Genomic DNA, 14,328 nt, shown 5'->3' on the forward strand with positions numbered 1-14,328 from the left:
GACAAAACAATGAACTTGCACCAAGAAACATACAAGAACCTGGGAATTTCAATAACATATCAAGACTGGTACTTACATTTATTTACAAGGAAGAATGCACATAACGTAATATATTTAATTAATTATTTGTTATTTTTTGTTGCCTTAGCTTTTATATAAAAAGCAATGTATTGGTCTACTTACATGTTGTTTCATATAAAAATTTCGGAAGACCACTCTTCTATACGTCTTCCGTTCGTCCGCCTATGTCTATCACTGTGGTACAACTGATATAATGAGAGAGAGATAGAGACAGAGAGAGAGAGACCATTTACGAAGGCGGATCTGAGAAGAAAAAGCATGCATTAAAATAAAAATAAGTCCTATGTTAAAAATGGGGATCAGCTGATCCGCTGGAATATACACTGACAGGGAAACATGGGCTGAATACAATCTTATGTTTACAAAAGCGACGTCAATAACTTCTTGTTTTCAATCTTTCAACTAGATCGGTTGAGCCCAGATTGTCGCGAATCAACGTAGGGTTAATTCGTACACACGAGGAAAATGGGAGGGTATATCTGTTTAAGGGAGACATTACATGGCACATAATATGATGAAGCGTATCTATTATCTGGTTTTATTGGACCATACCGATGTTTACGACCAAGAATTTTCAAGATTTGCTATTTTAATATATGCCTTATATATAAAGAGAGAGAGAGCAGTATCGGAAAGAAATATAACCAAGTTTGAGTGAACAATCATTTGAGAACAGTCAAAGAGTTACTTGCAATATATGCATGTATGCTGCGCTAATGCATTTGGTTTAGAAGATAAGTGGATTGGAGAGTGGACTGGATAGTGTAACCTATGCGATGGGTACCGTAATACGTGGACCCGGACACGAATCTCAACCCAAATGTATGTATGATCTTTCAACGGAATGTTTACTTTTGGCTGGTAAACATTAGCAAATATATCAAACAAATAATGGGATATAGAGCGCGCGGAGGTGGAGCTTGGGAGAAAAGGAACGACATAAGACAGCAAAATGATAGTTAAGGTGAGCGTAGATTAATACGTATAAAAATGTCTAAATCTAATTAATCAGATACATGTAATCGACAGATATATATTTACCTGTGCGATCTTAACTATACTGTTGTTGTTGTTTTTTTCGAGTCTTTGGAGATTTACTTTGAGTGAAATACTTACCTCCACTGCTGTGCCCAAACGACATTATATTAGCATAAAGTTCAAGGAAGACAACCACCCTCAGATATATGACTTACTCTTTGACAACAACATTTTAGAATCAAGACATATATCTTTAAAGCATTTTACGTTTCAATGTACCTTAATTTCTTCATTTTATCTTCATAAGTCATTTTATTCTTGGGCCAGAATTACATTTTGTTCATGTTTCATTACCTAGATTGATGAAGGTGCTCCAGCATCATGCGTTTTTAAATATGTGGTTTATAGAAAGCATGCAATCTACAAATATCGTGGGTCTATATCAAATACCCGAAATATGATTTGAATCACAGATGTTTTGAAACCAAGATAGTGTTCAGACAAAAGCTAGTGTCTCCAAGGGTATACCACACATTACAAATGGAAGGGTTATACATTTTAAATATTTAACCACACAAATTAGACCGCAAAGGTTTGGTCTTTTTATATCATTTCCAATGTAAAAGTAGTATTTTCTACCCTTATCTTCCTCGATTATGAATACCATCATCGCAACGCTTTGATCTTACATGCGAGAATTGTATTAGGCCATGAGTCTATTGGGCCAAACACATTCCTCTTGTTACAGAAGGTATTTTAACATTTTTGTTTGTTAACTGTCGTATTCTTGGCATAACTATGTTTGTACTTTCCTATATCATTTTTAATGTTAAAAAAGAATGTACCAATCAAACATTAGGGTCAGTAATGCACATTGTTCTGTAACTTAAATGTATATATTGTTACTTTTCCAATAAAAGATCTGCATTTCAAAGGTGTTTTGAATATAAAATATAACCGGAGAGGCTTTTTTAAACATAACGATTCAAATTCATTATACTGACTAAGACTGCAAACAAATTATGAAAAAGGCCTTAGTCTTTATAAGACGTGTTGTTAAATTAATACCATTGATAAGATAAGACCAATCATAATATATTTATTATTGCAATAACTTTAAACAATTGCTATTATTATTATTATTATTATTATATCCACATGTGTTGTACCAGTACGTATGCATGTATAAAACGGCCTTACATTCCAGTGGTTGTTATGGTCTTTATATATAATTTCCGATGTAAAAGTAGTATTGTATACTCTTATTTTCCTCGATGATAAATACCCTCATTGCAGCACCTTGATCTTACATGCGAAAATTGTATGTATGTATGTAAGCATGTATGTATGTATGTATGTATGTATGTATGTATGTATGTATGTATGTATGTAAGTCTATTTTCGATGTTTGACTTTTGACACGTATCTGTAGGATATATGAGAGGTACGTTTTTTGATAAGGTGACTAGAACTTTAATTTCAAAATCAATAATAGACCTGTCTAGGAGTTTGGAGAATATTTTGTTTTGATAATCAAATCAGGTGATTAACCACAACGGTTAACGTCACGTAGGATAAGTAATCATGTTTGTATTGTAGGGTTAAATTGCGTTTTCGCCTCATAGTTGAGCTGTGAGCATGGATATAGTCGAAGATAAATGTGGACTTATATTTATACCTAATTTCCGATTTGCAGATATTGATTTTGTTATAATAGCAATCTCCAGATTATTTAATATTGTTTAGATTTACCTTCATCTTTAACCTTTATTTAAATTATGTCTTGAAAGCAAAAATACCCACCTTACTTTTGACAAGCAACAATTGCATTAATTTGCCTTGAATAATGCCATTGAAATTAAACATGTGTTTATATTTAATAATATTCACAGTACATTCTCCCTTTCATGCCCTTGAATTCATTGGCAATAATCTATTAAAAGGGACTTGTGATAAAAACATTCGGATAAATGTGTCTTTAGTTAACAATACTATAGTTCCTCTTAAATATTCTTGTTTTAAGTTAGATAATTATTCTATATTTTAATTTGTACAAAACATATTGCCTTGTTTGAGACCAAGTATTCGAGACAGTATGCATCATTTAAATCATCCAGCATCATGCATTCTTCATGCTTATTTCGAATGGGAAATTTCGAATAACAATGAAGAATTTCCTGCAAGGTGCACGGGTGCTAACGATTAGTTCGAAAATAAATAATTACAAGACATAGCTCAATCTTAAATATATTAAATGGAAGAGAGGCCGGAAGTGCTGGATAACGTATGAACCAGGAAATGAGGTATTGTTATGTAACCATTGTTAGTGAAGGGCATTAAAATTATTAGATCAGAACATATTTAAATTCGCTAGTCAACTGCTCCAGAATATTTGTGTCTGTGTAAACAACTTTTCTTTCATACTTAATTTTGATTATCATTTTCAAAACAAATGCCTATACAAATCATTGCAAATATCGCAAAATGAAAGTTCTCTCTTATCTCAATCTCAGTTGTCAATATAAGTTTTGCATAAATGTGAATGAGTGTAATTCGCCTATTATGTTTTGAAATTTGCTTTCTTCGTTTTACTTTACGGCTCAACATAATCAATTTTTCCAACACATTCGTCTGTGTGTATTACCTTGTTTTTCCACGTACAGAATATTTATATTCTTCATTAAACACGAATTGCATCATGACACTAAACTTATGTTGCTAATGTCGTCAAAGTACAAGAACCTGCCGATCATCATTCGAGCTTTATATCACAATACTCAAAATAAGCATTAACCTGAACCCATTTTCGTAGAAAATTAGTTATGATTTGTACTTACGTGTGGCACAAAACGACTTTTCTGCGGCGATCTACCTCGTTACATGCACGGCTTTCTTAATCTAATGTCAATTTGAAATAACGGTTGTTGCGATTTTAATTTTTTGGAGATTCGTATTCTTAGAATTATGTGCAAAGGGTATCTAAATTCACGATCAAAGATGAGTCGATGTATATGTCATTACTTTTATGTTTGTCGAATCGTATCTGATGTATAAGAGCTGACTTTACATGTTCAGATTTATGCCGTGCACATTTCACATGCTCTTCATTGTCTGTACAATTTTCAACACAAACACTATTCCCAGAAAGTTAAAATGTGTTTAAACGTCATCTAAATATTACACCGAATATTACAAGACGCCACTTTATCCCTCGTTATTTTATTCGGAAATTGTGATTCAAAGTGGAATAGAAAATGAGAACCCTCGGGATCAGTGTGTGTGTGTGTAAGTGTATGTGATTTGGATTCAATGTCAATATAAAACTTGAACCCTCGGGACCAGATTGTGAATAGAAAATGTGAACCCTCGGGAACCGATCCGCCTGATACAAACTTCTGACCATTGAGGGAAACTTTTCTATCAACACCTATTCACATGAAACTTTGTTATTAATTATTTTTCTTCTAAAAAAAACAATAAAGTATACAAATAACCAATTGGAAAAAATTTCCCTATCCTCTCCTATAACCAAATATGTTTATCTGTATTTGTGATTGTACCTCAGTAAACAATGTTGCAATAATAGAATAGAAAGGGAAATGTACGCAGTTGAGAACTATACATCTTTCAGCCATGACAGACTCTTGATATACAGAATGCCAGAAACAGCAAGAACAGGTATATTCCCCCTTTAATGACGGACGGAACAAGGACGGCATATTGACTGTGTATACACAAAATAATGTATAAGTACGAAATAACAGGTAAACTGCTAATAGTTATATATGTAAATTCTAATGATTTCATGTTTATATCTCCAGCTATTTGAAATTTAATTGTTTTATGTACATCTCGCATGATCTTTGAAACTGTACTTATCGTCAACTCTTATAAGGAGTTGGGGTTGTATTAGAAAATACAACTTAAAAATATCCATTTAGTGCCCGTCCCTTGTGTTATGTATTTAAAATCTAGATGGTGTGCTTCGCATTTGTTCGAGGATCAGGATAGTATTCTAACCTACCTGACTATTGTAATTTTTAAATATGTTTATGTCAAATATACTCCAGGACCTAGCCCTGATTGGGATCTTATAATATATCGATGCGTGTGTGTTGACAATATTTGATGCAACTTTACTATTAGATACGTTCATCGTCTATATGATGTTGTTGTGTATTGAGTCATGAGTCAGGTGACAGTCTTTATATAACGGATACGGAAAGCATGTTCATTTCTATATCATTATCCGCCTTTTCAATCCTCTTAAGCATTGCTCATGTATAACTTAAGATAAGTTATGAATTTAAATTAATCATTAGATTTACACGGTGCTAGATGAATTTCGGACTTTAACACGACTTTGTGGTGGTTGTGATTTATGGTAAGGATATTATTTTTTCAAGACTATTGTACTTCATTCACAATATTCCACACATGTGGACTTTGCATCGATTTATGATTATTGGGTATTTAAATCACAATACTGTAAGATTCTTTTTAACTTTCATTTTTATATTCTAAGGAATAAGTTGTATGCTGAACTTAAATAAGACCAAATAAATATGTGAACTTTGCTTTCATCTGAATATGAGCGAAAGATCATATAATCGTAGTAACTGACATCAGCACAGGCAAACAAAATCTGTGCAAAAATAAATCATGCATTCAGATAAGGATCACACCGAAATGGGAAACCAGAATCACAGAGAAGAAGATTAAGGATTATCAAGAGAGTGTCTGAGGACCATGGTGATTGTACATCTCAAGGAGTTTGAGGTTTTGAGTATATGAGATGTGTTCGCTTGATATTGACAGCGGATCATATGTCATAACTTTCCTTTTGTTAAGATTTGTTATCACCACATATTGTAATCTCAAATGAAAATTTAATGATTGTTGTTATTGTAGATCAAAAGTGATATGATCATGTGTTCAAACATATAATGCGGTATATGTGGATAAAACATTACCATGATCAATGGGTCAGTGCGCTGGTGATGCGATAAATATTCTTAATCACGACATATGATTGATGTCAGCTTGGAACACATTACGAAACTGTGAATGCCTAACCCGATCGATTAAATAGAGACATTATATATATTTATATATATATATATATATATATATATATATATATATATATATATATATATATATATATATATATATATATATATATATATAGTGGCATAGAACAGTTATGTTAAACACAACTTAAACATTATTTCATAGAAATAGCATGGGCCCTAAGACCAGTTACTCTTTTCATTAATGCATGACAATAATTAAATTTATCAAGTCACACTAGTCAATAGGTATGTATGTATTGATACATTATGCCGTCTACTTCTGGTTTCCAGTTTCTAAGTAGTGGTATATGAAGCTTTATATATGAAGCTTTAACGCCTTGCACCATACTAATAGCATATCCACAAGCCCCATCCACCCACTTCCATCAACTCCGACTAATATTTCAAACACTTTACTAAAATCCCCCTATACAAGTTAAAGCAATGTAGTTACACTGTCATCTCTTAACTGCAAGACTCACCCTTTCGCCAAATAAAGCCAATCCTAAGAGGAGATTTCATTTCCGTCCGCAATATGTTCCACAGCTGTTATCAAAGGTAAGTGTCATAGTATATCGATGAATTTCACTTCAAAAGGACATCAATCTGCTTTCCCAATAATTGAAACACGTAGAAAGTAAGAACGATCGATTCCATAAGAACACGTGTCATACGCACGAGTAATATTAGTACAATGAATTGCTTGGTACATATAGCATCAGCTAATTTTTCTAGCTATGAAATAATTATAAGAGACTCATAAGATCACTGGCATAACCAGCTCTGGTACTCTGTAATTGAAGTGACACCAGTCACTGTTAACAAACGGTCTCCCCTAATATGTCTTCAAAGTGGAGGATCTTTACTTATTGTGACCCTCTCTAAAACTACAAACGCCTTTTCGGAACATGCCTGAAATGAACGAGATGTGAAGAACCGGATTGGCTGTGCATGGATGCACTAGTGCCGATCTCGACGTTTTGAAAGCTGTGTTGATAGGTGGATCATTCAAACCGCACTTTAATCCGGGATTTTTCTGTCATGATCGTAGGACAATGAGAACTATTTTTCAGTCTATGTCCGTAATATCCGAATTATTTTTTATCATCAAGACTGATGAAGTTATGGCGTATGCCTCACTACCTCCTAGTGTTTGCATAATATCGAATGCACATGATGATGGATTAGGAACTCGGTCAAGAGACGAAATGCCCATTATGGCACATACACAATGGAAGGTTCAGAATGGACAATTCAGATTTCGTCTCGCTTAAACTGATTAGCCAGGAGAATGTCCAGGCAGTACATGTGTCTGACTTGAATATTATCTGATTCTAGAAGCATCAATAAAGGTACCCACATGGTGTACGGTAGAGGATTTGTGTTTCGTCACCCATTCCCACATGCTCGAAGTGTGACACTCAAACCGAATTATCTGACATTTTAATCACACTTGTTTACTTGGATGCGTTGCGCCCACTACACTGATTATCCACATTAAACTAGAAAAAGTAAGTTTGATCAGGTCTTTATCCAAAGGCATACCTTCGTCTAGGATCTCTTAGTTCTCCGCGGCGGAGGTCTGTAATTGGCATAATACGTCATCTAGCTTCTTAATTAATGTACAACGCCCACGTCTTGATTGATGCATGATCCGACGCATGAACAATATGTTCGATGCATATTAAATGAAGACGTTATGTTCGTATGTGATAATGCTTCCATGCCTTGATGTACATAATGCTGAGAAGAGATAGGTCCCTACTTCTCTGTGCTGATTCTCAACCACATAATAAAGCGAGGAGGTTTTCCTCTTGGTCATGACCTAAAACTACAAATGGGCCTAATGAAAGGTCTTGTAATGGTATAATACCCTTATTATGTGATACTTAACATATGTGGGTGATGCCCTCTGAATCGGTATATGGATGTATGCGTCGGACATGTTTAATCAAATCGTATACTAGTTGGGTCACGCTGAAAGACGAAACGTATTTGCCATCTCCATCATGAAACGGAGTAACATAAATTATCTAAGCATGTTTATATATATCTCACTTGGACCGGCATTGTCGGACAAATTGCAACTTTCTCATCCGGCTTCATGCTTAACATTTTAAACCTTAGGCTGCGCAAATGATAATTGTAAATGTTACACCTCACAGCTGGGAGTAGGCAAGTGTAACTGCTAACCTACACGACTCATTGGGGGAGTGCTATTTGATTGCAAGCCCTCACACCTCATGGGTTTTGCAATATTTGTTTGTTCTAAAGCCCGTCATTAGTAGGATTGCAATACATGATTTTCATATCTAGTTGTAGACGAAAATGCGATTCAGTTTCTTTATTGGCTTGTTCAAATACATTTTCAGTGATTGATTGGAATCTCATATGACCTCTACTCTATTCACGGATAGATTGGGAAAAGTAAAGTGAATCACTGTTAGTTAGTATTCTCATAAATATCCCACAGGTCGTGAATAACAGCTGCTGAATATCAGACTCCAAAGACTGGATACAACAATCGTCAGCATCGTATGCACCAAAGAGAAAGAATCTTGAAGATATCAAGGACAAAGTTCATCAAGACTTAAAATCTCCTGTCGCAGACGTACCAAAAACAAACAAGCCCAACAAACCTGGTCACTTGAATACTATATATAGAACATACAACTATACATTACCAGTCATTTGTAAACTGATGATGAGAACTGTGATTAGATCATAAATTACACACTAACTCGTGATTGAGAGGTTCATTTATAATGTGATTTACAACTGATTAAATCTGACACCAAAATCGGGCGCATGAATTCCAATAATGGGTTTTACAAAATGATGCGCACAGAATTAAGCATATGATATAAAGGAAATGATAGTGTCACTAACTGGAAACTGAAACGAGTAATCAACAACACCTGATGAATGGACATTGAACAATTAAGACTGACTTATGAATATATCACATTCGATGACGCATGTTAAGAAATTACATAGTTAAAATAATGCTTAGTATTCATTAAGGGTGATCTGATTATGGATTTACAAAATATGTATGTTAATATTCACCAAGGGTGAAAAATGTATAAAATATGAACTAAAATGAATAATATTTGATAGGCATGTAGGACGTACAAACGGACACACACGCATAAGCATACACACACACACAGAGGAAGAAAGTGCTCAGAAAACGAAATGTCTCAAACGTACAATAATAGAGTCATTGATCGAAGCACTTAGCACTAAAATAAAACAATTGACGGCAACTCTGAGGATGTATCATAAACTTATCATTCTTTAAAGATTCGATGTACTCAGCAGCATCCAAGCCCTCGGTTTGCTAACAATAACATTGGTCTGATGAGAATGATGTTCAGATGCAGAGGTTACTGGAAGAAAAGAAACTCAGCTCCAAACCGCATTTTCAGAAGACTGCATTTCATCAAACTAAAACGGCAGACTACAGCAACCTCAATATGAATGCCCAGCCTAATGTAGAGACCATAAAGACTCGTCCCTGAACAATAAGTCAGACATGAATGACTAACTGAGCATACGTCCATGAGTATATGATGTTTTGAGTGCAATCCTCGGGTCATACCAATGAGGAACATCTCCATCACGGAATAATGAGAAGGGCACAATACTCACTGACAAAAGACAGATGCTAGAAAGATGAACATAACACTTTCACATATCCAAGCTACAGCTATATGTATGAGGTGAGGTAATTGATCGACTCTCAAAAGTGAAAAACAACACATCGCTTGCTAATCCGCGGAAGCAAAATAAAACTGAGAAAGCAATTGAACTGCTTTCAAATGGCAGGGGAACGGGAGCGGACTTTATGGCAGCAACTACATGGCAAAGACAATTTCCAGGTTGTATCAGTCAATGTGGACACTCGGTGTTTCATGCGATAACCATCAGGCAAAGCAATAGTAGCCAGCAACTTGTAAATCCTCACCATAATTCTGCTGAATCACCTTGTGCATCACTACGATCATGCACCTATCATGCCTACATGTAGCGATATTCATTGACTTGACAAAAAGCCTTTGACAGATACAGTGGTAGGGACCTTTATAATTTTCTTGCCTGGTGGATTTCATCTTAAAGGTTTGATGATTCCATCATAGAATAACAGCTCGAGTCGTAGACTCAGGTGAGTCATTTAAAATCATTCTGTAACAAATGGAGTAAACCATGGCTGTAAGCCGGTCAAAATTATCTTCTGATGAAAACATAGCATTAGTTGACGAAAGAAAACAACATTCATTCAGTATATGTGATAACGATGTCAGAACGGTTATCACACTTGGTAAAATAAATTAGAGGATGTGGTGGTGGTTTTGAAATATTTGCTGTTTTTACTTTAATAATTTGCAAGCATAATGGTAGGATACTTAACTGTCTCTATCGTACTTAGCATTCAAATAAATTCGCATTGCGATCATTTTTTTTGTTTTTCGCTCTCATTTTCATTTTACCAGATATAAGCTGGATGAGAGTTAAACTAACATGCACCATTTAGATTAAATGTTTGTTTTGCATATAGTGTACGTTTCAATCCATGACACTTTCTTATTTACCTTTCTTATATTTCAGCAGCTCTTATTTATGTGCAATTTCCTCTTCACCCTTTCTTGGAAGATCAACTCGCTTGAATCGTCATCCATATTTTCTCCACACAATTGTTGTACTTCCCAATACCGGTTCTTAAATAAGAGCTAGACGTAACAATCCTTTATTTCGCTGAGATTATAGCTCCTAAATATAATCTCTAAAAACAACTTTAATAAATCGAAATACAGAAAAACTTTAAATTTTGTACATATTATTACAAACATTCAGTGAAAGAAAATATATAAGGCAGTAAATAACACTATTATTAATGTTCGTTAGGCCAATATATCGCAACCAGATAATAATACGATATCAACGGCTCGCCTGAATCTAGTTTACGAATCTGGAGTTGGTCACTCATTACCACCACCTAGTGATAGACTACCCAATACATACAATTACAAACATGCATATACGTATGTTAGGTAATTACGCATCATTATCAGCTTTGTAAAGGGAATGAGAAACCTATGTTAATATAATTTTGCGGCATTCTGATGTAAATCATTAACTTTTTTATAATCGTCATCGTCGTTGTTGTTATCGTCGTCTTCATCAACAACAACAATATCATTATTTTTTTTATCAGTATCATAAGCAAATCTAGCCATGAAAACACTAGACAAAGCTATTTATATTTAACATTACCACATTCCTGATCAGAAAGTGACTAGTCATAGTCACATCTATAATGGCAACCCTACGTCGTAATGATATATATTTATACTAACAACATGCAAGAAAGCCCCAGAACGTTATGTGGGTTTTTTTTTTCCTTCTTTATATCTGAGTAATAACACAACCGGACATGATGCATGTAAGTACTACCAGTAACGGTACAGAGAAAGACGAAATATACATCTACTGTTCTTAAGTACATAGACCTAACTTGAATTAACATGACAAAGCAGTCGTTTGGTACACAACTTAGTGGAACGAAAATGAGCATGGAATTACTGTACATCATAATTAGTCTTCTTTTAAATGGTACGTATTAACATATATAAATTTATCTTCCACAGATCGAGCGATTGTAATTTGTAAATATGGATCAATGCACCACATGCATGAAGGCTACTTCCATTTCTGAAAGTTACATTATATACCTATCAAAATCTCCATCTCCTGTACATAATAGTCTCTGTCAGATTTGATTATGTCACGTGCGCATATATATATATATATATATATATATATATATATATATATATATATATATATATATATATATATATATATACATGTGTGTGTGTGTGTGGTTTGCTTGAGCAATATTTTAACCCTTTATGATACTACTTGACACCCTTTTGATGCGCAACAGTTATTATGAAATTATGCATATCCCTGTTTCAGTGCACAAACGGAATATATTCTATTTTAACTAGAGACACATGGCTTAAGTTTCAACAATGGCACACTTAGTTCAATCAGTGACCTCATCAACTCCAATATATTTCTCTCTCTCTCTCTCTCTCTCTCTCTATATATATATATATATATATATATATATATGTGTGTGTGTGTGTGTGTGTGTGTGTGTGTGTGTACGAAAGAATACACATATTATAATCGTTTTGTTTGTTTTATATCTTGATTTATGTTTAAGAAAATATTAATAGCGGTCTAAATACATAAGTAGTGAAGGGGGGCACCCTACGGACAATGGGAATTAGCATTACAGGGACCCCTGGGTCACTCTACGGACAAGGGAAATTTAACATGGAGAAAAATCGTGGGTCACTCTACGGACAAGGGGAATTAACATGGAGAAAATCGTGGGTCACTCTACGGACAAGGGGAATTGAACATGGCAATAAATCGTGGGTCACTCTACGGACAAGGGGAATTGAACATGGGATTTTTTTTTTAAAATTTTTTTAAAAAAAGGGGTAGGCAATTCAAAGACTATCTCTTTTCGAGAAATATGGCTGGCCCTGAAAAGGGCCTTTGGGTTTTCTTCTTCTTCTTCTAATTTCTTCTTTTCCTCCACCAAGTTCTTATTTTATCTCCTACACTCTTCTTCTCTTTCTTTTTTTTCTTCTCCTCCTCTTCTTTCTTCTTCTTCTCTTCCTCCTCTTCTTTCTTCTTCTTTTCATTTTCTTCTTCTTTTTCAATTTTTTCATTCCATTCTCTCATCCTTATCCTTTCCTCTTCATCCTCCTTTTCCTCCTTTATTTCTTTCAACAGATCACTAATGATTACCTTCATTTTTCGTAAATTGTTTATCTCCATCTTCACTCTATGGGGACTATATGAGTAGTGATCCTCGTTTAGGTTAACCAACATTTGCTCAAACATTCCTAAATTGTCCATGACGTTTTGCAATTTTTCCATTTTGTTAAGGTGGTTTGACGCCATCTTCTTTGTATTCTTTGCAGAATGGTTTGAACAACGAATACTGTGGGTTCTTATACGAAAAGCGCGAACGTGAAGGAAAACATCCCCCTAAAACATGAAATGGATCTTACCTAGATGATGACCCAACATCGCGCGGACGTGAAGGAAAACATCCCCCTACTTTTTCATATAATATAACCCTAACTATACTCTTCACATACGCTAAGAAACCCATAATCTACTATTCACACAAACTTACCTGAGCTCTTACTAACACACAAACACATACACTTATACTATTAATAAAGAGTTAGTGTTTATTTTCACACTACTCTACCTACGCACATTGGCAAATTAATAGTTATTTCTTTTCTAGAGTATTGGGTAGCCCTGAAAAGGGCTGTTTTTTTTAAACTCCAGATGCACCTATCTAATGGTTGCACCTTCCTGGCCTTGCGCCGCACACGCATCTTCTTCCCCAGTCTTCTTTCACCTTTCTTCTGGGGAGCGCAGAGGGAGGATGGTTCGCTTCAGCACCCCAATCCTCTGTTTCAGGAATATTAAATGACATCCTCTCTTCTCTTTTCTTTTCCTCTTCTTCCCTCTGTCTTCTCTCCTCTTCTTCCTTCTTTATTCTTGCTTCTTCTACTATAGCCTCCGCTGATAGTTTTTACTATCCGCCTGGCATATTCCAGGTGCATCTGGAGTTCTAACAGTTTCACTATTCTGCTAGTCATTCTTCTGGCTGTGTTGATCAATCAACAAGGGTAGCTGGACTGCCCAACGAGTTTCAATTTATACTGAAAGCGCGTACGTGAAGGAAAACATCCCCCTAAAAACATAAAATTTATCTTACCTAGATCATGACCTAAAAAACAACAACAACGCGCGGACCTAAAAGAAACACTCGCTCACTTTTTTATGCTACCCATCACTATTATAAATTTTTTTATAAATCACTTCAATAGACTATCCACATACACAAAACAATCCAATCTAACCCCAAATATACACCTCAAACAGCCCAAAAAACAAACATCATTTTAATCTACTATCCACACCAACCTACTTTATCACTTATAAACACAATCACACTAACACATACCCTCAAAATGTTTAGAAAGAGTTAGTGTTTATTTTCACACTACTCTACCTTCACACATTGGCAAATCTATCGTTATTTCTTTTCTAGAGTATTGGGTAGCCCTGAAAAGGGCTGTTTTTGTTT

At 34.8% G+C, this 14,328-nt stretch overlaps 1 protein-coding gene across 1 annotated transcript in view; it reads left to right on the forward strand.

Annotated features, from left to right (window-relative positions):
* Positions 1–11,597: 11,597 nt before the first annotated feature.
* LOC149791237 (uncharacterized) overlaps positions 11,598–14,328 on the forward strand; it is a 57,321-nt gene continuing 54,590 nt past the window's right edge. Inside the window, exon 1 of the mRNA XM_089969162.1 lies at positions 11,598–11,750. Within this exon, the coding sequence (XP_089825288.1) occupies positions 11,663–11,750 (88 nt within the window). The 5' untranslated portion in view covers positions 11,598–11,662. The remainder of the gene's footprint in view (positions 11,751–14,328) is intronic.

Source organism: Sinohyriopsis cumingii, chromosome 9, assembly GCF_028554795.1.
Source record: "Sinohyriopsis cumingii isolate HCF-2022 chromosome 9, ASM2855479v2, whole genome shotgun sequence".
NCBI classification, from domain to species: domain Eukaryota; kingdom Metazoa; phylum Mollusca; class Bivalvia; order Unionida; family Unionidae; genus Sinohyriopsis; species Sinohyriopsis cumingii.